Here is a 26,781-nt window from a genome sequence, read left to right as displayed (position 1 = left end):
CCATTTGGTTAACTATAAATTTAGAATCTGCCCTGCAGGTGACCCAATGTGCATGTGAATTTTACAGTCCACGACATTCAGTGCTTGCTCTTGTTAATGTGACTGAGCACATTTAAGTGTGCAGTGCGTGCAGTGGGATCTAGGGAAGAGGAAAGCTCAGATTCCAATGCACATGCTTCTATCTTTCCTCTTCTGATGAGAGAAGCAGCAAAAAAAATTTTGTGGGAGAGGAACAGCAAAAAAGTTTTACCTCAATGATGAAGTGTGTTATGAAGCTTTTTCAGAATGTACACTTGCCTTGGAATGTTCTTTAGCTGACAAACTAAGTGGTTTTTCAAGTGAAGTCTTGTGCAGCTATTGCCATAAATACTCATATGCTTTTCTAATGCTGAGATTTTTTATTTATTTTAATAATGGTTGTACTTTATGACTGCATTTGCATGCATTACTCCCTGAAGTTCCATATGGGAGCATTAAAAAGTCAAATCACTATTACTTCATACGTTTCTATTTTTGTCAGTAGCAAGATACATTCCAGTTATTGATAAACCTATTTCCTGCTCAGATTATAAGTTACCATTTTCCACAAATGTGGTAAAAACTCCCTTACTCACGTCTATCTAAATGAAGTTCCCCCATAGTGGGGATAAAAAAAGGAAACATATAAATTTTCCTGTGTGGGAAAGCATTTTCTGGCACATGCCAGATTTTTAAATCTTCAAGATTTTATTACAACTTGATGAACAAAATTTAATCCTTTATACACAGGATGGACAATGGAGATGTCCTATGCCTAAAGGAGAGCAGTAATTCTAGCTGTTTATTTCAGAACACCTTTTTCTACAAGGTCTGTTGTAAGGACACTGAGCTCCAGATATCCTTGAACCTTTTAATATCATGGTTATAGATTTGCATGCAGTGACATTGAGGACCAAATGACATAAACAGACACGAGTGCATATATTTACTGAAGAATGACTGCAGAGGCTGGGTTTGACAGAAATCACTTGGATATTTATAAGCTGTCTACTTCAGCTTTGCTTGTGTGCTGTCTCAGTAGACATCTCAAATGTTTGAACTATCTCCAAATTTGAAGCAAAAGCAAAGGTACCTTTTGGGGGGTGGATATCAAACTGTTTCAGGATAAAGGTTTTAAGTAGTACAACTAGAACAAGAGATCTGGTATTTTTCATCCTAGACCTCATGTCTGTTGCCAAGATGAGTAAAGTAAATTCTGTAAACATTTAGAGAAGGAGAGGTTGGCAAATTTTCAGAGGTGGTGTTGTAGGTCATCTTTTTTTTTTTTTCCTAAGTCAATGACATTTGAAATTTTATAGGAAGTAAAAAATGCTGCCTTTCAGAGGAGCTGTTGAGAGGGATTTTGCCTGTGTAGACTTAAGACCAGGAGCTGAAACACGCTCTGCTGACAGGTGTGTCTGCAACTTGTTCTGTGTACCAATTCCCAACCATATGTGCTTTTTACTGTGTTGCCTTTCAGTCATCAAGTTGGAAATTGCTGAACCCTGTTTTTCAGGTTTCCTATAACTTCTGTGATCATAGACTGATTGAGGCTGAAAGGGATAGTAGCATATCGTACAGTTCTGACTCTCTTCCTGCTGAAAGGAGGGTCAGAACTTGATACAAACCATATTGCTTGGAGCACTGTCCCCTCATGTCTTGAAAGCTTCCATAGGGGGAGATTCCATAGCTTACCTGCTCCAATGCTAAAGTATCCTTAAGACTGTTTCAAGTTCCATTTATTTAGCCTCCCTCTGGAGCCTGTCCTTTAAATCACATCACCACCCATGAACATCAAACTGTAGCAAGCGACTTGTTGTCTTGAAAAAATGGTTCTCAAGACTCATTCAAAATCTGTTCTTGGTGTAGTCAGACCTTCATCCAGCTGTGTTCCCTGCACTGCTTGTACTGCAGTGACTCTTGTTAAGGCTCAACTTCCTTAGCTGCCATTGTAACCCAGCCTTTTAAAGTGACAAATGCTAGCTGTGTCATCTAACATCACAGTATCTTGCTGAATTATCAGGTGCTGATTCTTAACATCATGGCATAATCTCTCAGGGTACTTTGACAGTTAATGCATATCAGGCTCTTGCTCATGATTAATTTTTTAGTGCATTTTCTGTCATACTGTATATTAAAGTTCTTGGTGGTATTTCTGTTGGTTTGTTCTCTGTTTAGTGAAATACAGGGTAATCTTGCTTGAGCTGATGGCACAAATGATAGTGTGAAGGATATGGCTGTTTTTTACAGGTCATTCTTACAGTATACCACCTTTCTGAATGCCACTAATTCTTTTCTTCAAAACAGAGTAACTTCAAAACGTCTTTGTCAAAATACTTCTGACTTGTTATCTTAAAAAATCAATGATGATGTGGCAGTTTCAGTTAATAATCTGAAAACGGTGGGGGTTTTTTTTTCATGTAATGCAGTCAAAACAGAGATTAAGGGAGAGATTGTAACTTTTTTTTTTCAAATTATTATTTTAAAATCTTCACATAGAAACACAGCTGTTCTATGCTTTAAGAACCCTAGCACTTTTCTGGAATCTTAATGCTGTCTGCAAAGCTTGAGCTATTTTGTTTTTTCTAGGATTTCTGCTCTGGCAAACAGTTTTGCATATAGCTTTATATGAACCTGAAGCCCTGTCTCTGTTACTAGTAGAGCATTTGTTTAGGCTGCTCTCAGAATCAGGACTTGAAAAAGTACCAGACTGGTGCAGGATCAGTTTGATAATTCCCCTGTCATGTTCCTGTGACTTAGAGATGCATGTTAGAGAAAATGTGCTGTACTGAGGTTGGGCATGTGAGTCTCACTGGCTTTGCTTCAGCACGGGCCATGCTCTGGGATGTTTGTGCTGAGTTCTGCCTTCCAGTGGCCTTCAGGAAAGCAGTGTAGTACAGACACAGCAATGGACCCGAGCTGTTGTGTCTGAAAAGTTCTAATGGTAAGCCTGCAAGTGTGTGTTTAGGTCTGCCATGTTCCACCATTTGGAAGAAGCTGGAGTGGGGTTTGAAAGCATTGGCAGCCTGGAGTTGACTTCATCAATTTGGGCACGTTTGCTGCACCATGGGTTGTGTGATCTGTAGCACTGTTATCATCTGGAATTTTCCACTAGGCAGGATACCTTCATTCTCTCATTACATTAGATAGTGGGGAGTTGATACGTGAGACAGTGGAGAGCTGATTGTATTCAGATCCTATTTATGGAGTGTTTTAAGGATATTTGGGAGAATTGAATGTGATAGGTGAGTAACAAGTCCTTGATACTGAATTGCTATGTGTAGGCCCAAGCAAATACCATGGATCAGGTTTGTGTCAGCTGTCCTGACGAAAATTAAACAATGTTTATAGTACAGCCAGGAAATAATTGAAAGTGACTTGGTTTTGTTTTGGTTTTTAATAGAAATGGAAGCATTGCAACACAAATTGATTCGTGGGTTGAACAAAAGATGGCAAGATGAGGAAGGCAGGGCTTGGGGAAAAAGAGTGATTAAACTTGTTCCATTTTATTTCATTACTTTTAAAATTTGCTGTCAAATGAGAAACGTATATCATAACTTTAAAAAAGTATTTCCTTATTTACAAATTGCAAATATAATACCTTTGTGAATCAGGTGTCCTGTTTCAGTGTAATAGCTCTTCATTTGCAGACAGATCCTTAATCTATACAGCATTCAAAGATGAATGACAGTGAATAATTCAGGTAAATACTGTATAGGGGGCTGTCTTTCCTATTTAAGTAACTTAGTGCAGTTAAATAATTTTGTCATCTATCTAGGCATAAGATTTTGAATTAGTGCTTGCGTATTTGCCCTTAGCTGAACTCCTACAAGATTTTATTATTCAGCATAACAAGTGAATGTTTTGTGTTCTAAACTGCTTAAAGTATAAATCTGCTGAAAAGCTAACCCATCTGTCTCAAACAAGCAAACAAGACACCTTCATCTCCTTATGAAACCAAATAAAAATATCAGGCAGGTAAAGGGTTTGCTGAAGAAAAAGGATAGAATGGTCTGCTCTTGATTAATTGCAAGCAAACAATAATAAGAAAGAAAGGATGTCCTAACAGCCTTTTGGTTTCACAAATTACATTTTAAGCATGAACAATTCTATTGATCATTTTCTTTGAGGCACAAACTCCAAACAGTCACTTAATAGTATCTCTGGGGTGAATGAGCCTTATTGGATTAAGTAATGGGAATATCCCATTGCACCTTTTTTCTGTTCAATGCTCAGTTTTTATTTTGCTTTGCCTTTCATTTTACCTTGTTACAGTCCTTATTCAGTAATCTATCCACATTTGATAAAGTTGTTAATCCTGAGGTAAATTTATGCTCTGCAGAGCTGTCACATGTTTCTGAACATCAGCTGAGAATTATGCAGATTTTGGATTTTTAAAATTCTAATAGAATGACAATTTGGTATGAATAGTTTGGTAGGCTAAAGCCAAGGTGAATTAAAATATGTGGCATATCTCTGAACTTACTGAGATGTGATGTTTCAATACAAAACTGCAACAAAATATTTCATGTAAACCATAAAAATAATTTTACATTCTTTTAATACATTGAAATAATTTCTTTTAATGAAATAACAAGCAGCATGCTTTACCATGACAAGCTGGTCATCAGGATCATGGGAAGATGCAGCCAGTAGTGGTAAGGCATCAGTCTCTTGATGAATGTTTACTGTGGATCCAAAAATGACACAGTGAAGCTGGGGCTGGTGGAAAGTATCTCCTTGCTGAGGCTATTGTACATTATCATGTATCATGTTTCTTCAGTATAGGTGAAATGAGTCACTAAATGAATGATGGAAGTCTCATCTGACCCAGAAAAAAGGAGAACATCACTGTACTGTGCTGTATCCTCCTGGGTTACTGTTGAGAGGGCACTCTTCATCTTCTCAATTCTGTATACTCTTGGAGAAGATAACAGTGAAAGCTTAATGTTAATTCATATTTCTTTAACCCAATACAAAATGAATTAATTTACTATTTATTAATCACTTAGAGAGTGTATTTGGAATCATGTTTGACCTGTGGGTTTCAAAAAATGAAATGTAACTAGTATCTTGCAATAGGTTAAGTTTTGCTCTACTTTTTAAAAGTAGGAATCACTTAATCTCTTATCTCTAACAATGTTACTGCTTCATTATAAAGCATTCTTTGATATATAAGTTTTGATGAATTTAAAGTTGACTTTTAATTTTGTGAAAGAATTAAATTAAGGGCTTTTTCATTGGCTGATTGTTAGGCTAATTCACATTCAGTCCCAGATGAGGAGCTTCAGTTGAAATGTTGGAAGTCAAAATCAGAAAACAACAAATCCATTAGTTTGGGTTTGGATTTTTGGGGATGGTGAAAACCATGACTGTGATTGGGTGTACACTGAGGGTGAAATATGAGGGGTAAAAATGTACTCCTAAGGGCATTTATGACAATGCTCCTATCCAAAAAGGTGGGGTTTTCTTACCCTCTTTACCTGTGTTTGTGCTGCCTCTTTTACTTGTCCTAGTCTTCGTGGAGCTGTGTGGTAGGTCACATCAGCTCACTGAGGAACTGAAGCTAATTCTTCAAACAAAAATAAATTATCTGAAATGGGATGGGATGGTTAGAAGGTGTCATCTAAGGGTATTTGTGGGTGCTTGTGTTATGTAGAGGCTTCCATAAAATCAGTCTGGTGACAGTTAAGGATTTCTTAGATGAAAATCAAAGTTGGAAATGGTATTGAACTGAATAAGATGAAAAATGGTTTAGAGATGGGGTAGAGACCCCGAAGACTTGTGTTGGGGTTTTTCTCAATTTTAAGTTTGAAGCCTGCAGTTCCTGGCTTTGATAGCATAAAGGTACTGTCATGTTTTGCTTAGTGTGACCTTTTATTTGCACTTTTGCATAGCTGGTGGCCACAAACCGCACAGGGAGTGCCTGGTAATCAGTGTTTTTTCAGAGGATCCTGGAGGGGGGAGTTGTACAAACTGCAGTTTCACCTCCTTCAGTGTCACAACTGATTATAGCAGTCCTGCAGATGTGCAACATGGCAGATCCTTCTGAGATGACTGTAGTGAATGTGATAATCCTGATTTTTCATTCATACCAGTTTCCCAGTGTAGTTTACTGCAGGTCTTTACAGGTATTTCCCCCAACTCTGTGGGGTGTGGAAAAGCTAGTGTTGGGATTTCTTTTTATTCATGTTTGACTATTACTTTGGTTAATAATTAAAAAAAATAAAATATAACAAGGTAAGGGTCAAGTGAGACAGTATTAAGCTTTGTAGACTTCCTTGATCTGTTCCTTATTCCCATTATCCATTCCTGCCTTTGTCAATGTATCTGTATATGGTAAATGAGATGTACTGTAACACATCTTTAGCAAATCACTCTTTTGCTTTAGCTTTTACCAGATTCGTGCATCTATGAAAATTCCTCCAAGAATTCCACACATACTGGAAGCTAGTTTGTTACATGGAACTGGTAAGTGTAAAAACTTTTCAGTAAATTAGGTCATTATCTTGCCTTGCTAATTGAGGAATTACACTTTTTGTTGTATATTTTTATAACTAATACAGAAGTGTTTTTAATTTTGTTACTAACACAATGCAAATATATTTTGTTCTTAACAATAGGACTTAAAAGTTGATTACAGAATTTGTGTTACTGTTTTTCATCTGCTGATTGTCTCTGCTGGTAGCAAAATATGGTGATTCCTTTGTATGAGTTTCTTCTGTTTTTTTTCACTGATTGGCTCAGTCTTCTCCGTGTTTCAGGGTAAGATGACCAAGGGCAGATCTAAGTAGATATCTGGAAGCAATGGAGAATTTCAGATACAGACTCTTACACAGATTGATAAGCCCATTCTTTTTCTGAAAAGAACACTTTGAAAGGATGCAGTTTTCAAACTTACTCTGTTGTTCTCTAATGGAACACTTGAAAATTGATTTAGCCTCCTGAACAGATTTCCCTTATCTTTTTTCTTTTTTAAACCTGTCATTCACTTTTGATTTCTATGTCCATGCAAACTAAATCCAGAGAAACCTCTTGGGGCTCGCCTAATTCTGTGTAGGCCATACCTCAACATGGTGTAAAAAGGTGGAAAGCAAAAAATTAATTAAGTTTTCAAATGTTACATGGAATTATGGGAATTTAAAGGAAGAAAAACCCAATATAGTCTGAGAAAATGTAACTGAATACAGTCTGATAGGATGTAACTGAATTTTTGAGGCTATTTTGAAAGTAGCTCTGAGTACAGCAACAATGTAGATACTGGATTTTGGTCAAGCTTCCTAAATATTTCTTGGATTTGTGTGAAATAAATGAATAGTTCTGATGAGCCAAGATTACTCCACTTCAAAGGCAAAGTTTAATGCAGTTTAGAGAATTTGAGTCTGGTAAACATCCTTTAGTAAAACACACTTTTTTCGAAGTGACACTGAATAATATGATTGATATTGCTGGGAAAAAAAAAGTTTTTCCATTTCATGGTATATTTTTGAATGATCTTAGGTTATTTTTTTGTCAGAAAGCTGTAGTCTTGTTAGCAAATTGTGACATGTGTGTTAGCTCTTGTTTCCTGTTACTAGGCATAAAGGGGTACATACATTAAGACTGCAGTTTGGTGTGAGTTTAGATCAGCAGTTCTGACAAAGAAAAAAAAAAAGAATGCTTGATTCCCCTGGCCACTCTGTCTTACCTTCATATTGCTCTGTGTGCTGTTGACACAAATGTTTGATTTGGTCTGGTAACTCAGCTGGGGAACTCTTTCAGTTGACAAGCAGCTGTTTTACAAGAAACCCAAACCCCTTCAAACCCTTTTTGGGGCCCTTTTTCGATCAGTTTCTCAGTTCTGTTTTCAGGTAGGTACTGATAATGTTTGTCTCACAACAAAGCAGAAGGAAGGGTACAGGCTGCTCAGTGAAAAGGGTTTTTTTGTCCTTCTTGTGGACATGGTAGTGCTAGGTCTTGCTGAGAACCTCTGCTTTCCATTTCCATTTAGCCACCTGCTTGATTTAGCAGAGCTGGATGCTGTAGGCTCACATGCAGCCCTCCTGCTCTAGGAGGAGGAATAGCTGATAGCAATTCTGAGACTGCTGTTATGTGCAGAAAATAGCTGCTATTGGTCTCAGCATAGAGTAGCACAGTGCTGATTCACTGTGTGAAAATGTTGCTTGCTGACCACAGAGGAGGCTGGTCAGGATCCCCACTCTTGGGAATGGTGTCCTGTATTGATCAGGTGCTTCTTTCTGTACTTTCCTCTCTTTTCAGTCTTTCTCATATTTGCCTATTCTAAATTCTGTTCGCTTTGTCATGTCATGATTTTCCCATTCCTCTCCAAGTAATTTTGCCTTCTTCTAGGCACAAGTCATCTGCAGTTTCCTTACTTTGGCTGTGTTGTCCCCTCTCTTACAGATCATTTGTTTGATGTCTCTCCTCCTTTTATTTTCCCAAGTCAAATACACAGTCTTAAGTTTTTCCTCTTTTTCCAGTTCGCTTTTATCTCCTTTCACCCCTTGCCCAGCTCTTCATGCAGTCCTCCATTAATTTAAATAAGTATTTTTTTCCATTTCTATTTTTCACATCTTTTAGTAGCTCACAAGAACTGCTTGGGACACAGCACGAGTGTCATTACAGATATGATAAAGCAATTCACTTGCTATAGCTCCAGTCTTGTGAAGGTCTTTTATTATTCTTGGACTTTGAAGAAAGGTGTAGTTGTGCTGTAGAAAATGAAAAGAAAAACATATTTATTTTTAGCCTTTATGAGGTTGTTTCAGATTTGAAGATGTTCTGAATTCCTCCTTCTCTCAAAAATTCATGGCTGGTTTTCAGAGAAAAATAAAAGGGGGAGGAAAAACCAGCGAAGGCAGACTAGGAAGGAATGAGGTGTCTGGTTTTATGATGCAAGAGTAAATTATCTTCTAAATATAAACATATATATATATAAATATAATAAATTTATATGCAAGAGTAATGAATATGTAAGAGTAAATACGTCATTTATATGCAAGAGTAAAAAAATTCCCACTTTTTTTCTCCTCTATTGTGGAAACAGCTTTTTGTGTGGATAGAAGCTTAGGAATAGTCCTGGCCAGTCAGTGCACCTTTGATTTAAAAGACAGCAGTTTTGCCTTGATGACCCCACATTTGTGAGACCTTGCTCCCCATGTGGAAGTGGCTCAGCCTGTTCCTGACTCAGGTCTTGCTCTGCAGCTCCTCTCTCTCTTCTGGGGGTGCCGGTTTGTGTTCCGCTGAGGTCAGCAGAGCTCAGGGCTGCAGCTCAGGGTTGGACACTGCAGAGCAAGTGGGACCTCAGCCATTTGTCTCCATTACTTCTTTTGTTCCAGACAGGAGTGGGAGATCCCTTTTGCTGATGCTGTGCAGTTATATCAGATTATGTGCCAAGTGAAACCATACCTGCTCTGCCCTTCAGCTGTAACAGATGACACAGATGGATGGAAGCTGAAAGTGGCATTATTCATAGGGGAATTACACAGTAATGATTCAGCCTTTGTAAGCACTTTGTCCAGGATATCTAAACTGATGATATGTATGAAAACACTTCAGCAAAACCCAGTACTTGTACATTTCTGAGGACAAGTTGAATTAAGATGTTACTAAGAGTGGGAATGTTTGCCAAGGGCAGTAATATTCTATCAGAGGCCCCAAAGCTGTAGACTGAAAACTGCAGATTTTTTTTTCCTCTTGTGGATTCCTTTGAAGTAATTTATTAAGAAGAATCAAAAGAATTAAAAAAATCTTTTGCACCCTCATGTACACGATTTCTAAAACATTTTGTCTTGGAAGATGTTGATGTTATTGTGCCATTTTTTAAGAGGAGTTATAAGTGTCAGTATTTCTGTTATTTCTGTTCTTCGAAGTTCCAACTTCTTCTAGGTTTTTTCCAGAGGATAGTAACCATCATGATACTTCCTGTGTGATAATCCTTTGCTATTATGATGTTTCCTCAATTACTGTTTTAAATCATTCCCTTTCTCATTTTTTGTCCAAATCTTTTAAGTCTTTTTTTTTTCAGCAAAAGATTCCCCAACCATTTATCACACTTTTCTGAGCTCTTTGTGATGAGTAGCCTTTGAAGTGTCATATTCCATGCACAGTGCCAGGTTCAGGTGATAAGCTTGGTATTAGTTTGGCCTGAGTAGGATGCAAAGATCTTGAAAGAAAGAACAAACAATCTCTGTTCTTGATTGATTCAGTGGAGTGCTATATGTCATTTAACCTCTTTGCCTCATCTGTAGGTAATTTTGTTTTCAGTGTGGTTAAAACCTGCAAATTAACATGAATGCTAGATGAAAGAAGACAATTCAGGATTTTTATTGCAATTTTTGATGCCTAGAATGTCTTTTGTTTGTAACAAAGCAAAAATTCTTCAGAACTTATATTAAAAGCAAATTATATTAAAAATACTGATAGTGTTTCTTTGAAACAAAATGTACCCCTTCAAACTTCATCAGTCACTGACTGAAAACCACTTACATTACTGATGTTGTTACAATTTTAATATTAATCATGAAACTGATGGAAATTATTAATTTTCTTTTTTAATAGTTAATTAAAATATTAAATTATTAAATAAATAAAAATTAATACTTTTTTCTCTCTTCAGGTGCAACAGATCTTGCCTTTCCCGCTTCAGTCCATGACAATATAGTTTGCAGTAAAACATTTCAGATTCTTTACAAAAATGAGGAAGTTTCTGTGAATGATGTGATGATTTTCAAAATAAAAATGCTGTTAGATGAGAGGAAGGTAATCTGCTGTTCAAATTTACTATATTCAGATAATTTAGGCTTTGTTATATACAATTTGAGTTATTACAAATAAGGGACCTGAAAGATTTCATGCTTCTACAATTTCTTTGTAGATTGAGGAGTCGCTTAATGAAATGAATTTTCTGCTAACATTAGATTTACACTTCACGGATACAGACTACTCGTAAGTTTAAATATAGAAGATTTTGTTAAAGCAAGAATATATGTTAACCCCTTAATCTGTTTAAATCTGTATTATTTATAGATGTAGTTTGTTCATATTAGACATAAATGATGGTAAAAAAGAAATCTAATGCTGAAGTCGCTTAAGATTTCATAACTGGTTTGTCTCATTCTAACTTTTTTTTCTCTGGTGGAAATGCCATTGTGTTCCAAAGTATGGACTTATGATAAATTGCTGTCTGAGTCAGTTAATAATAACTTGCACTTTAAATATGATTGTTCTAATTGTATGTTGTTCTGTTGGTTTCTTTTTAGACCAGATGACCTGAGCACACTGCAACCAATTAGTAGCCGAACTTTAAAGTTGCACTTTAACCTCCACCAGGGCCTTCATCATTACGTCAATGTTATGTTTGATTACTTCCACCTTTCTGTCATATCGGTTGTAGTCCATGCTTCTTTGGTTGCTCTGCATCAGCCATTGATAAGGTAATCTCTCACTAATAAAATGCAAATCAATTCTTGATTGTCCAATTGGAAATGTTATAAAACCGGAATACTTAATAAGGAGTTAAATCTATGGACAGTATTGTTTTCTATCATGATTTTGGAATTCTCATTCATTTGGAATTTCTCATCCAGAGGGATGAGAAACTTTTTGTTTTTTAAATTTTCTGAAACAATTTTTGAGGGCTTTTTAATTAGAAATAAGAATGTGTAGTATAGAAGAGAGAGAATACCCAAGGCCAGAGAAGTGGAGGATTGTATAAATATCTCTATTTGTAAGTGTATGTTTATATGTATAAATATTTATGAATTTTTTTAATCAGGAAGATCTGCTGTACACTATACACACTGACTGAAATAGCTGCTGTTAATACAAATAGGGTGCCTTCTGTTAACTATCTTCACAGTTTTCAGTTACTACTGCAATGTCAGTGATGTCTGCAAATGATACATTTAGCATTTTATTCAGTAAAAGGAACTGGAGAATTAACTTCTTTCTTTAAAAAATACTTTGGCTATTTTTTGCTGGAGCCTTTTAATTTCATCTACTGTGTCAACCTTTGCAATCTCTGTTTACTTTGCATCTCTCTCTGTGTGAAAAAGGGCTGTACAGTCAGTAACTCATATGAAGTATTCTTTGCACACCTTTTTTTTAGCATATCTATCTTTTCCTTCTTTCATGGTCTCCAAATACTCCATGCTACTGCCCTCAAGTTTCCTCATATTCAAGGCTGATCTGTGCCATAAATACCCAGACCTCTAGCTTCAGGTATTCCCACTCCTTGTGCCTGTCTTCACATCATGGAAAGCAGCATCTCTGAGTGTGTTAGACAGCTGTTCTGTGCTGGAGGGCTGGGCTGGTCTGGAGGATTCAGCTGACTTTCATGGGTTTGTGTCGTTTTTCCCCCTGCAAGTTGGTTTGAATTGTTTTGGTGATGTGTTTTAGACATGGTTATATAGTAAATGAACTAACACATCTGAAGAGATGGCACAGCCTTATTTGGGAAAGAATCAAGTACTGAGAAGGTGGGAATTGTTGTTGAAGACATAATCTGATAAATGCACTTTTAAATTTACTTAAAGTAGCATCATGTATGAAAAATGTACATGGTCACACTGTCCCACAAGTGAGATTCAGGCATTTAACTTATATTGATCATTTGTTGTTAGAAAATGAAAAACAGGTTTTGATACTAATTTTTATGCACAAACATACTTTTCCCTACTGACCTTTTTCAAAAGTTGCAGTAAATCTGAGGGGTTTCCTATGCATTTTTCCTCAGTTTCTGGCTTTTCAAGTGATGATATAGTAATGCTATTTAATTTTAAACCTCAGCTTGATACAGTTTATGTAAGGAGGTACTGAAACAAAACAGCATCTTCTGTGCTGCTTTTGTTATCCTGAGAGTAGGGTGTTGCTGTGTCCACAAAATTAAGTATTCAAGTTGTCCTTTATGATGGGGAGAGGAAGAAACTTTTAAATTTACAGTGTTTTATTTCAGCTGAGCTGTCCCATGTAGCAAATGTTTGATGGTTGCTGGATCCATATCTGGCTCACTTTTCTGGAGCACTTCTTTCTGAAAAAGCTGAGAATTGCAGATACCACTCCTTTTTGTCCTTTGGGCTTTCATGGGTGACAATTTGGTCTTCTGTTTGGATCATGCTTACGTTATTGGCACCTCTTCCTTTCCAAGGAGTTGTCACTTTTTGAGTGTTTTCTTCTGAGTAGCATTCAGACTCACCTTGTGTTGGGAACTGTTAACCAGTGTTAACACTGCCCTTGAAAGTGAAGATAATTCTACTTGGGTACAGCCCTGGACTCCTGTATAATCTACGCTTTTCTTTAATCTGTAATTGCTTTTTTCTGCCTGTTATCTAATAGTCTCCACTTTCTGCATTCATTCATTTTTTTCATTCATCTTTCCTAGTTTTTATCACAAGGCTCCTGTTGCAGGATGCTCTGTTCTTCCAGGAGTTCAGGAATCCTTTTCCTGAACTCCTCCTCAGCAGGCAGAGGTCAGGCATCCTTTAGGAAAACAGCAATGTCAGTTTGTGTAACAGCTTTGAACTTCCTGCTACTGCTTCACTTTTAAGAGGTTAAGTCTTCACAGCAAAATCCACAGAAACTGAATCCTTTATACCTGTATAGTTCAAAATTTATCTTTCCGGCTTAAACTTTCAGGAATATTGTTTAAATTAATTGAAGTTTGCATTGGATGTAATGAGGCACAGTATGTTCAGATTATCAGTTCATTTGTGCTTTTTGCAGTTTTCCTCGCCCAGTGAAGAATACGTGGTTGAACAGGAATGCACCAGCACAAAACAGGGACTCTGTGATTCCTTCTCTTGAAAGCGTGGTCTTTGGCAATAACTACACAAAACAATTATCAGCAGACGTAAGATTAAATAGCAGTTTACAATTGCATTTGTATTCTGTGGGGAGGTGTGAATTTTATCTTTTCTGCAGGAATATTATTTGATAAAGAATGAACTTTGTTAAAGTGGTTTTGGGGTGGCATGTGAAAAGGGAAATGAGAAAAATTGTTCCAAGAGACTATGTTACCTGCTTCAGGAATGTACATATGGGAAGCTTACAGTATTAAATGCTTGACCTCCTTTTTTAATGTCTTGCAATCCATTGAAAACAAAAATCAAGTTTGTGAAAAGAGGCAATTGCTTATATCTTTAGTCATTCTGCTAACACTTCATTTATTAAATAAAATTAATATGTGCCTTTTCTTTTTTATTCTAGGGTTGCAGTTTTGTTGTTTCAGAGTCTTTCCTCAGCCATGCTTATAATTTCCACTATACACTTTGTGCCACTTTGCTGCTTGCTTTCAAAGGGTTACATAGATATTTCATTACAATAACCAAGGATCTCCCCTCTTCTCACCGAATTGAACTGGGTATGTTCCATTTCATAAAACTTATCACTTTCTTGTGAATGTTTATAAGACCTCTTCTAGATTAACCTGTCATTGATGGCATATCTCTTACATCTGTTTTTTGCTTAAACTGATCTGAAATTTAATAACTGAAGAAAAACAAAGGAACAAGTACTATCTCATCTCTAATAAAAGGAGGAGATAACAGCCTTAATCTATGGAAATATATATTTTTCTTCTTGGTTTTGATTTGCTCTTTTTTCAAATTACTGTGTTTAGTGGTGAGAAAGTTAGAGAAGCTCCTAATCCAAGTAGCATACTGCACTTTGTTTGTTGTAAGGAAACATTGCATATTTGTACAAAAATCTAAATTCTGTAAGCTTTGAGGAGAATATTTCAATGAAAACTTACATGCAAAAAGACCTACAAGAAAAAACTGCTGCTGGCTTAGTTTGTAGTTTAACTTTTTAAGCAGACTTAGTTGCCATGAAGATTTCTAGCTAACCACATGTGATAAAAGTAACTGCAAATATATTACATGTAATGTATGGAAATGTACATGTACATTTCTTTTCTGTAGAATGAAGATATATTAGAGAGCCTAACCTTGATTTGTGAACTAGAAGAGCAGTGGAAGTAAGAAAGGAAAATCTATTGGCATTGTAAACAACAATTTAGACTTTTTCCTCAGCAACCATATACTTCTTTTACTCATGGTCTACTAAAGAAAAAAAAGATCATTTGGCATTTATATGGATTGTAGACAATACTTATTTATTTTTGTATTGTTTAATTTTATCAGTGTCAAAACTAAGCACAGTGAAACAGTAAGGTTGATGATTGAGATATGAAAGATTTTAAAAACGTGATGTGGTCAGTTAGTGATTCAAAGAATGTTTCATTTCTTTATTTATATATCTTCATTAATACTAAGGCATTTGTCGTGGAAAAAAATTCAGGAAGCATATTACAAAGCTGTCCATAGAAAAATACTAGAAACTGAGGTGTTTTCTTTATTGAAGCAAAAATACTGCTACAGTTACTGCTACACTTTTCTGCCAGTTATCTTAGTTTTGATATGGAGGGAAACACCTTATTAAAGGAGTGACTCAACTCTTAGTTTTCCTTGTAAGGTGAAAATATACTTTTTCTCAAACCATAGAATCAGAGGGTCATTTAGGTTGGAAATAACTTCTAAAAATCATGAAGTCCAACAATTAAGCCAGCAACACCATGTTCACCACTAAACCACATCTCCCAAGTGTCACATCCACATGCCTTTAGAATGCTTCCAGGGATGGTGACTCCCCCACTTCCCTTGGCAGGCTGTTCCAATGCCTGACCACCCTTTCAGTGGAGAAGTTGTTCCTGATATCCAATATAAGCCTCCTCTAGTACAACTTGAGACCATTTCCTCTTGTGCCACTTGTTAGCTGGGAGAAGAGGCTGACCCCTGGCTACTCCTCCTTTCAGGCAGTTATAGAGGAGCAGTAAGGTCTCCCCTGAGCCTCCTCCTTTTCTCCACGTTGAAGAACCCCAGCTCCCTTTGCTGCTCCTCACGGGGCTTGTGCTCCAGACCCTTCACCAGCTATTTGCCCTTCTCTGGATTTGCTTTATCAACTCAATATATTGAGTTTGATGGCACTATTGTTGTTCTAAGGATAGGCTTAGACTAAATCTCAATACTTAAATGTTTTAGATATGATCTTCAGTTTCCCTAAAATATTTCTTCAAAATGTATATGTAATAGAAAAAAGCTGCCATTGAGTTGCATACTGACAATGCAATATTGGGTTGTATCTTACAACCACATTGAAGTCACCAAAACCACTCACAAGCTTCAGTGGAACTTGAATCAGACCTTTTCTCATCTATATGGGTAATTTAGCTTATTTTTAGGAATGTAGTTTTGAACAGAAATGCTCACAATAAATATCTGAAGAGAAAATGACAACTTAGATTTAACATTCATTGTACATAGTCTACTGACAGTTTGTTTCCTGTGGGTTTAATATTTTATTTTCATTTTTTAAGTCTCTGCTAAAATTACTTGGTTTTTTTCATATTTATAAATATCTTTTTCATTTACTTTGGTTATTTTGTTTGTACATTGATTGGGACAATTGATATAACAAGAAGTACTAATAATGTAAGCTTTAATTATTACTCACATTTTGCTTATGAAAAATAATACCTGCCATTAACACTGTTTCCAAAATCCATCAGCAGTTAACAAAAAAAAAAAGAAAGCTATGTTTCTGCTAAGTTTCTGTAAAGAAATTGAGGCTCACTAGACTTCACAAAGTACACAATTGTAATTTGCATTTAAAAATTTTAAAGTAAATTAACTTTTTTATAGTGGATATTTTATCTGTGAAGTTTAAATACGCATTACAGAAGAGAATATGCAGTCCTGTTTAAACTTCAGAATCATCTTTTTTTTAAAGATAAAATTATTCCCTCTTTAATTTTGTTTCTTCTGTTTGCTTTGCTATTTCTCTGTCATAAAATTTTAACACAAGGCACTGATTTTGCAGAAGCATGTGAAGACAGCTGTTGGACTCTAACTGTAATTGAGCATTTAAATATTACTGGTTTCAGGAAATAAAAAACCCTATCTTAATGTGTATCACAAGTGCTAATCTAGAAACTACCCTAAAATGATTTGTTTTCGTGTACTGATCTAACTGCACTAATTGCTAGGCTAGAAATAAGCTCTTTTACTAACTTTAAGGCAAATAATAAATCACAGGTGAAAAAAGGAGTGTAGTAACTAGTCATGTGTGTACAATCCCTGTAACTAGCCAAGGCCAGCATGCAGGTCCTTTATGAACGCCTTCTCAGAAGAAAATATCCACGAACCCAGAGAACCGCCTACCTAGGTATGTTTCCAAAGCAGGTGATATCATCCCTCAGATTTTTATTGATATTATAAAATATATTCTTATTAATGATATAAAATGTTACTCCTTTTGTAGAGAGAAACAATTTCAATATTCTGCCATAGCAAACGTGTTGAACTCTGAAGTCTACAGAATTGAGCTACTAAATTTTAGGCTGATAAATAGATGATAAAATGAGACATCATTGCTGTTTTTTGGTTTAGTGTTGTTCTACTTTACTAAACAAAAATGAGTGAAAGTTCAGTCAGTCGTCAACATTTAAAAAATAGCTTAAAATTATAGCTTCATTTAATGCAACACAGACTCATGATTTTTAGCTATTTAAAGATAGTTAATACCTTTGTTTTCTGAGAAATCTTTCAGATTCCTTCTGGTATCTCAAGACTTAATTCTTCCAAACACTACCAAGACATTGTCAGTGTTTAGGGTGTATTTGTCCATATCTACATGGGCCAGTCTTCCCTCTGGAGCATCAGTGTGGGCTTGATGCTGGACAAAAGATTACAGAGCTCTTTAAGCACAAGGAAGTTTCTGTTGGGAAAAGGACAGAATAGCAGGTCACTACTTTAATCATCTATAAATGTGTTTTGGTTTTAATATAAAAAGGAAACCAAACTGATTTTTAGCAGAGCCAGCAAAATTGCATCAAATGTTTGCTGGTTAACATTACTGCTATAGAATGTAAGTGCTTAAATTCCTTTTGTGTTGTGTTAGCTCTATTCTGTCTTCTCTTTTTAATATTGCATTGGGGTATGAATATAGTTAGGGGTTTTCCATAATGATTTTAGATTTCAGGGTTTTAAATCTTGTTCCACAAGCCTGTTCTCAATTGAAGTGTGACAAGCAAATAATCAGTATGGTTTCATAAGTAAACCATTTAATTTTTTCACTAATGGCAAGATTTGTGTGGCCATACCAAAACTAGTATTATAGCTTAAATTATTTTCACATGTTTTCAGAAAAATTATTATGAAGTGCTGTTTAGCAAAAGGTACATGTAGATACTTTAAACAACTTTTGTCAGCTTGTTTCTGAGAACATCATACATTTCTGCAATTTGTTTTTTTCCTCAGAACTCGTGTTGTGTGAGTTAATTTGTGTGGCATTAAGATCAAACTGAAGCATGGTGAATGCTGTTAGTTCAAAATCAATATATACTTACCAAGTATAGGTGGCATAATTAGAGAGAAGTTGAGTAGACACACTGTTGCTGTTCTGTACACCTTTGTTCATTATCCATACCCTGAAGTTACTGTTGGGGCTTTCAAGGCATATTTTGTTGCTGTCTGTTTTCAAGAAATATTGAACATTTTTGTCCTTAATACTGTGTTTCAAAAATGAAATATAAATTCTTGTTACAGGCAATTTTAGGGTTTATTAATTGTTCCCTTATTACTCATACTTCAGATGCAGAAGGAAATTAAACATAATACCAAATGATTATTTGATTTATCAAATCCTCCAAAGTAAACAGGGCTGTTTAACAGGGAAAAATATCTTTTTGAAGGAATATATCTGTTCTCTTCATAAATGAGTGACTCAAAGTTCAGATCCAGTTTAAGCTGCCATACTGTGTTAGATTGATTTGCTCTTAACATTGAGCTACTGAGAGATCACTTAAAGAACACTTTAATTAACTAAAGAAATTCCTCATACAACTAAAGATTCATATTTATATTCATGTATCTTGTAAATTATATACCTTCAGAAAAATGATATGGGAATAAGGCTTCTCTAGAAAATCTGGTAGGAGAGGAATTGTATTACCTTGATTTGAAATGATGACATTGCTGCTGAATAGCAGTGGATAATCTGAAAACTCTATCATCTAAACTACAGTACTTTCAAATTTAATTTTGAATACAAAATTGTTGTCCTTGACAAGGTGTCATGATAAGCAATCATGATAATTGCAAATTTTTTTTCTTAATTATGTTCTGTCCTCAATCTCAGAAATTACTATGAAGAATTTTAATGGAAGTTTACAGTTTACTTAATAACTGTGGCACTTAATATGGCTTCAAGTTTTATTTGATGAATTCTTTTTCATGTCTTAAAATTGTTTTGTGAGATAATTTGTTGTTTCACTCTGCAACTGAGAAAGTACATTACTCATGGGTATGTCCTCTCATCTTTCCAGAAAACATAGATGTAGAAATTCGTCTTACAGAATTGTGTGAAGAAGTCAAGGTACAGGGCTTTTTTTCATGTATTAAATAAGTGAAATAACTATAAAAGTAGAATGTGCTGATTTTATATGCTACTTGGGAATAAACTCTTTGTTTCAGGGATGACAGCATCTATGTTTTTCCCCAGCACTTATTTAAACTCTTCATCCAAAGAGAAATTGCGCAATTGTCGCCAAAACTGAACTGTTGATCTGGTGGCTTGGTGTGTCAGTGGTAGCTGTGTAACTATTTATGTCATGAAACTGAAAGTTTAGAAAGGTGGATTACTTGTATGGAAATCACACTTTGAATTTTCTGCAGTTAAAATTAGATTTTTTTGGGATTGGATGTTACCAAATAGCAATGATGCAAGATCAAACAGTAATAAGTTTTACAAAAGGAGATTCAGCAAGTCATCCCCTCATCTAAAAGCACTTGTTCTGATGCTGTCTCCTTTTCCTGTTTCCCTACATTCTTAAGGAAACACTGTCTGCTTTAAATGGCTTAGATTTGTCTCCCCATCTCTCTCCATAGTCAGAGCTAGCCCCAGCTGAATAACCAATCTCTTGGTCATGGTGAAGTCTGAAGGACAGGTTTTAGAACTTCTTGAAAGTTTATCCACCCTTTGCTGGCAAGTGGGCCCAGCTTGGAAGCTCACCTTTAGTAGTGCAGTAGTAGTATAACTGCCAGAAAGTGTAATGTGGGCTTTTAAAGGATGTAATTTGTATAACTGGAGACAAATTCAGCCCTGCTAGCTCTCTATGGGCAACGAATAATCTATGTATTAAATAAATAATTTATAATTTATTATAATTTAAATAATTTATGTATTAAAATAGTTTTTGTATTTACATAGCTTCTCTAAATTCGTTAGTTTCTCCCTTAGCTTGATAGTGGAACCCTGGAAAAAGTTAAAGATAGAATCTAAAATGATAGGCTTTGTGCTTTCCCAGATCAACTGCACCTGCGTCAGCAGTATGATAAATTATATAATTGTTAGATGTGATGATTGTTTAGTAACTAAATGTAATTATTATATAACCATAAGAAGAATAGTGAGAAACTATGTTGGAAATTCAGAGAGGGGCTAAATTTATGTATACAATAGAACAATATAAGTTTAATAATTAACATGAAAGTTATGCAACTATAGAGTATAAAACATGATCATTTCGGATGTATGGTCGGAGTCAGATTTGGGTTGAATATACCCCGATTCCCAGAGCTCTTAATAAAAAGCACCGCATATAATCCCCCGTGATTATGTGGTTTTGAACACTAACAAGCTTGCTAAACATTTTCTGTTTTCTTCGTTCTGTTTTGTACAATTCATATCAAAAGTTTCTCTTATTTCTCTTCTTATTGGTTAAGTTGGTGTTTCTATATTCCCAATCCTTTTTTCTACTAACTCTGTAATATTGCTAGAGTTGGTTCTTTACTATCTTTTCATTTTAAACCCTTTGCCTCAGTGCCTTATGGGCCTACAATGAGTTTCTGAAAAACTGTGTTATTTTCTAAAATGGCAGGGAACATAAGCCTAGCTATCTACAATTGCTGTGGAACTGTATCACAGGATTACATTAAATTGTACAAAAAGCAAAACTTGTTTCACACCGAATTTGTCCTGGTGTGATCTGGTTCTTGGAAGGCTGTGCTATAACATTGCTATAATACATAGCATCTTATAAAGGTTATTGTGAGTAATAACTATTCTGAAATGGAGATATCTTTATTAAATTCTTAAGATTTTGTCAAAGTTGGACTAACATAGCAAGTGTCAATTTTTGGTTTCCTGATTCTTCTTCCTTTCAGGCACACTGGACTTTTACATGTTAGAAAATACAACAGTTGAACTCAGTTATCTTTGCCATAAGTGGAATTATTGCTTTAATTTTTGGACAGGAGTCCTAATTCTAAAAAGCAATGGGATAAATATTTAATACGACATAAAATAATCTATTACTGTTTTAACATAGATTTATCCATTGTCTTGTTTTGAGGAAACTCCAGGACATCCAGTTTTGATACTTAGTTTAAATGGTTCTCATTTGAAAGTTGCTTTTTAAATTAAAATTCCCCCTAAGATAAAGTATACATTTTTATTATTATTCCTGTGTGTACATTATGGTTTCATCAGTGAATCACATAAATATTTTTTCCTGACTTCAGAAAATGGAAAATCCTGATGAACTGGCAGAACTTATAAATATGAATCTTGCCCAGCTTTGCTCACTTCTGATGGCTCTCTGGGGGCAGTTTCTGGAGGTCATTACCTTACAAGAGGAGGTCACAGCTTTGCTAGCACAAGAGCATCACACATTAAGAGTAAGTATTGACCCAGAGACCTTCATATGTTTGCTGGGACACATTGTTATGGCAATGTTTATCACAATGAGCCTCCAGATTACCATTTTTCTATTTATATTCTGAAAAGCTGGTTAGAATTGTAAAGGGAGCTGTTCCATTTCATTTGTTACCTTGTATATAATGTATAATGTTGCTGGAATATAATGCATAAAACATACTATTTATGTTTATGAACCAGGTAATTAATTGGTTTTTTTTGAATAAGAAATGCAGTTCAGAAGACAGATGGCAGGATTTGGAATAACATATATTTGTGCAGACTGATGTACTTTTCTGTAGGAGCCATGTCTTGTGCCCACCCTACATTTTACTTCTCTGCATTTAGGCTGCCTGCTTACATCATAAACAAAGTGTATTTCTTTCTGAATTAAGGATTTATGATGTTAATAAGTTTTGAGAAGTCTTTTACATGGGAATTTGTAAAAGAAGGGTATGTAAAATGATCAGGCATGTGTGTGTGTGTACTAACCCATCTGCAGTGCTGTTGGTCTGTCTGTGGGTGTGTGCAATTGCTCTGGGCTCTCTGCAAGCAGAACCACTGCAGTGCTCTTCCCATAGTGAAATATAACCACATATGGACTAAAGCATTGCTTTTCCTTGATAAATCACATTGTTTAGTGAGGAAATGGTGGTTGTGGAAATAGCCTGTTATAGAGAATAAATGGAATCTTTCACAAAGAATGCAAAGGGTTATTAGTTTGATGTGCTAGCCATAAGAAAGGTGTCATTTTATTGTCTCTCTACGAATCTTACCTTTCGGTGGGTTTTGTATAAATACTGGAATCCCTCAAATTAACTGGTGGAAGGTATGAAACAAGAGTACTGTTTCATTTAGCCTGCATTTGCATTCAGCTGCTGGTATGTTAGTGTTTGTAAAAATTTATATTTAGTAAAACCAAAGGAAGAAGTAATATATGAATTTCTACTGCTCCAGAAAAGATTATTATGTATTTATCTTCTTAAATGTGGTTCTTTTAAAATCTGTGATGTAAGTTATCCTCCTTAGGTCATAAATGCCTTAATTATTGAGTTTTCCTGCAATTGTTTTAGGGAGTATAAATCCAAGTATTTCACTGTACTATGGGAATTGAGACATTGCACATATTAAAAGTATTTCTGTGATGCTTTCCAGTTTGACAAAAATTCAAATAGGAGTTCCCTTCCTCCAGATTACACATCTGCATGCCCTGCATCATTATGACTTGCTGTTATACTCACTCCTTTTGTTACCTGTCACTGTACTTTGCAGATACTCTATAATCAGTCAAAGACTCAAGAGGAGATGCAAGGCATGGGTAATCCTAAAATCACATTTTTATTTAGTGCCTGATAGCAGAAAGCAAGCAGGCTGACTGAGCCAACTTAGAACCAACAATGTGATATTACTTCATTTTAAAATGGACACTTGTTTTCTGCACTCCAAGATTATATGAGTTTGAATACTTTGCAAATACATGTAATTAAAATATATGTAAGAAACCATTGCTCCACTGGGCCTCCCATGTGGCAGTAGAGCAGGAACTCATAATCCATAAATTCAGTAAACCTTTAAATGAAAAAGAGCTGCTAAATTTCAGCCTTTTCTAAGAGTGTGTTCAGTTGGTTTTGGACCTTGTTTTGCAATGCTTAGTATAATAAATTGTAACTTTTATTAATAGTATCTTGAGAATTTATATTCAGAGGGATTTTATAAACATACCTCAGGAAATCTATATTGATGAGCATGTTCCACTGGAGCCATTATCTGCACATACCAAGTGATGCAGGTTTTTTGGTTATTGGATTTAATTGACATTTAAAAGATGATCTACTGATTCTCCTATTTGGAGACTATATGTTGACATTTAGAGTCATGGAATTGTTAGGGTGGGAAAAAAAGACCTTTAAGGTCAAGTCAAACTATCAACCCAGCACCACCACATTCAGCACTAAACCAGATCCCCATGTGCCATATCCAAATGTATTTTGAACACTCCCACAGATGGTGGTTCCACCACTTCCCTGGGCAATCTGTTCCAACGCTTTACAACTCCTTCTGTGAAAAAAAAAATCCTAACCTAGACCTACCCAGCACAACTTAAGGCCATTTCCTCTTATCTTTTCACCTGGGACATGGAAGAAGAGACCAATTCCCACCTGGCTACAACTCCTTTCAGGTAGTTGTAGAGAGTAATGAAGTCTCCCCTGAGCCTCCATTTCTCCAGGCTGAAGATGACCCACTAATTCTCCTCTTAAGAGACTTAACCTGTCCTTTCTGGAATAAGAAACCTTTTTATTTTGGGAATGGGTATTTTGATGTGTTCGCAACTGGATGCTAAATCTCATTTTAGCTTTTCTTCTTGCAATATTTCCAGACTATACCTTCCACAGGAAATTTCTCACTGTTCTATTTATTAATGAACCCTTTTAGGGAGTGATTACCTGAGTGGTTAAGATACTTGTGTTGAAATACCCCTAGATAGGCCTGCCACCTTTATTTGGTCAAATGACTTTCACCCTCTTTGCACAGATGATTATAAACCAGGTATAAACTGGTCTATAAACTCTTTCTGCTGAAGAGTTGTTCATGTATTGAAATTATTATTTTAATAATTTTACTTATGTTTACTCTAGTGTTTCACTGTTTAACTGTTTTCAAATACTTGGAAAAGCCCTACATTAAAAAGTGAGGAATACTTTAAAATTGAACATCCACCTACTACATGGATCATACTGATCAACCTGATACGGTTTACAAATGTATTTTATTGAAAACACTGCTCAGAATATGTTAGTTGATATTACAAAACATTTGAACACTAAACTAGTTCATCTCTTTATTCTGTAGTGACATCTTCTGGTAGGCCTGAATATATTCTTCCAAAATTATTTCTTTCAGTTTGATTAGTCCTAAAATAGGAGAGCTGTAAACTAAGGTCTCTGACTGCTATTCGTAAATATGCAGACACATAATATGTATACCACAGCAGTTTTTATACACAATTCTTCTGTTCCCATTGGGAGGACCATAAAAACCATGCCTCTGGGAAGTCTAGAGATTAGGAATAGCAGCTGCAATTTCCTCCTGCAAAGTCCTTGTGGAGTCAGCCCAAGTCAGTGGTTCCTGCATCATTAGCAGAGCTGGCAGTCACTCTGGTTCTGCAGAGCCTGGTTAACAGTGTCCTAGCAAGTGCCTCAGTCCTTCAGTAAGTTAAGCACCTATTAAACATAATAAACTACTGTTGATTGGGGGTCTTTTCTCTCATTAATGAGCTCTTATGTGCTTTAGGAGCTTGCTTTCAACTAACTTTATACTCTTGCTATTCTATGTGGAGCTGTCTGGAGCTGGTATTGAGATTTTTTTCAGAAGCACTGGAATTACTTAACTACAAATGGGATTTATTGCAAAAGAAAAAATGCCTTCATCTTCCATGGGAGAGAGTGTAGTATTCTAAAGATCTACTAGCCATATAACTCCAGTTACCTTATGTGGTGAAGTGCTCTCATGTAAACTCAAAACTGCCTTGCTTGCTTCCTGGGAAACATCTGTGTTCCCATTTCTTGATATATACCACAGACATCTACTAATTTGGCAATGTTCCTGTAACTATATTTACCAGGAAGTGCTTGGTAAATAACCTGGTTGATTAGGATCTTTAATTATTTTTTAGATTGCTTAATTTAAAGTGATTATGTCCACTCTTCATGATGAATTGTTCTAAAATCTAGTTTTTAAGCAGTAAAATTATCTGTTAAGTCTATTGTATAACAGTCCCTCCTTCCTGGATAAGGGGGTGGGGATTATCTGAAAAAAATCATGTATTTGCAAGGTAGATGTCTGTTTAGAAAAGACAGCAGGAAAAATGCAGCAAATTACTTGGGAACATCAATTCTCATTCCACATGTGTCTGTATAAACTCATAACAACAAATTCTGAAAGAAAGCAAATTGAGTTCTGGCAAGAGTGAAGTTGCATTTACAAGTAACTGTTGAATTGTGTGCTTTCTTTTTACTTCAATGCATTTTCCATGACTATTCAGAGATGATGTTATGACTAAGATTAATTTCAGGTAATACAGTACAATAAATTCCGGGAGGTTGGGACAAAACTTTCAGTTTTTATTGCAAGTTAGAGATTGGGGGTAAAAATGTTTGTGATTTGGGATTGGGTTTTTTCTTAAGCACCTTAGAAAAAATTTTCCTCAGTTCTTCTTGTATTAATAAAACAAAAAGGTGTAGAAGCTGCAGAACTTAATCCAAGTGGTTCTCTCTAAAAGTATAGTGGGCAGTGTATCAGGAGGGAAAATCCCATGCAAGTGCTCATCTCTGAACAAAATTAATGTGGTCCTAAAAGTCTCATATTTGCCAGTTCATGGACAAGATTTCCAGAGAGCCATGTTTGTGCTCGGGGTGGGGGCAGATGCTGGGTGAGGCTCTGAATGAGGGAGCTGAGCTCGGTCATCCGCTTGTTGCCAGTTTCACACTGAAAACTCCCAGAGTCTGTTCAGGAAGTTCCGTCATTCAAGGGGAAGACACAGAGTATACTGAAGAAATAAAGGAGTGTAGGAGGTCAGGAAGTGCTTGGTAAATAAGTTATTGATTTGGTAGACTAACATGTAATTCTCCAAGTGGGATAGAAATTCTGTTGAAATTGATACAACCAAATTAATGTTAACGAACAAGCTGTTGCCAACAACCATTGCACAGCACATTCCCTTTGTTTTGCTTTTTTTAGATGCAGGTAATTTGGCAGTTGCAAAAATAAAATGCATATTGATTGAATTAGTATCTATGTAGAATATTGGAAATGTGAGAAATCTTGTACAAAACCTTTGGGGTTTCTAGATACTACATTTTCAGTACACTGATTATGTTTTCAATTGCAGGAAATTGCTGTATAATTCACATTCTCTATTTTAGCAGGTATTTGATGGTAAAATATTGATGGTTTAACATGTTTGATGGTAAAAAGTATACTCCCATGTGTTAATAAATATCACTTCAGTAT

General features: G+C 35.6%; 1 protein-coding gene across 2 annotated transcripts in view; it reads left to right on the top strand.

Moving 5' to 3' along the window:
• Positions 1–26,781, top strand: part of FAM135A (family with sequence similarity 135 member A) — a 78,262-nt gene that overhangs the window by 30,715 nt on the left and 20,766 nt on the right. The window contains exons 4-12 of one of the 2 annotated variants that reach the window (XM_058019717.1): positions 6,410–6,489; positions 10,637–10,779; positions 10,895–10,965; positions 11,280–11,453; positions 13,741–13,867; positions 14,224–14,377; positions 17,161–17,238; positions 19,400–19,449; positions 21,597–21,752. In XM_058019717.1, the coding sequence (XP_057875700.1) occupies positions 6,410–6,489; positions 10,637–10,779; positions 10,895–10,965; positions 11,280–11,453; positions 13,741–13,867; positions 14,224–14,377; positions 17,161–17,238; positions 19,400–19,449; positions 21,597–21,752 (1,033 nt within the window). The remainder of the gene's footprint in view (positions 1–6,409; positions 6,490–10,636; positions 10,780–10,894; positions 10,966–11,279; positions 11,454–13,740; positions 13,868–14,223; positions 14,378–17,160; positions 17,239–19,399; positions 19,450–21,596; positions 21,753–26,781) is intronic. The other variant, XM_058019718.1, reaches the window with a different exon arrangement.

Source organism: Melospiza georgiana, chromosome 3, assembly GCF_028018845.1.
Source record: "Melospiza georgiana isolate bMelGeo1 chromosome 3, bMelGeo1.pri, whole genome shotgun sequence".
NCBI classification, from domain to species: Eukaryota; Metazoa; Chordata; class Aves; order Passeriformes; family Passerellidae; genus Melospiza; species Melospiza georgiana.
This window is presented reverse-complemented; position numbering and strand designations above follow the sequence as displayed.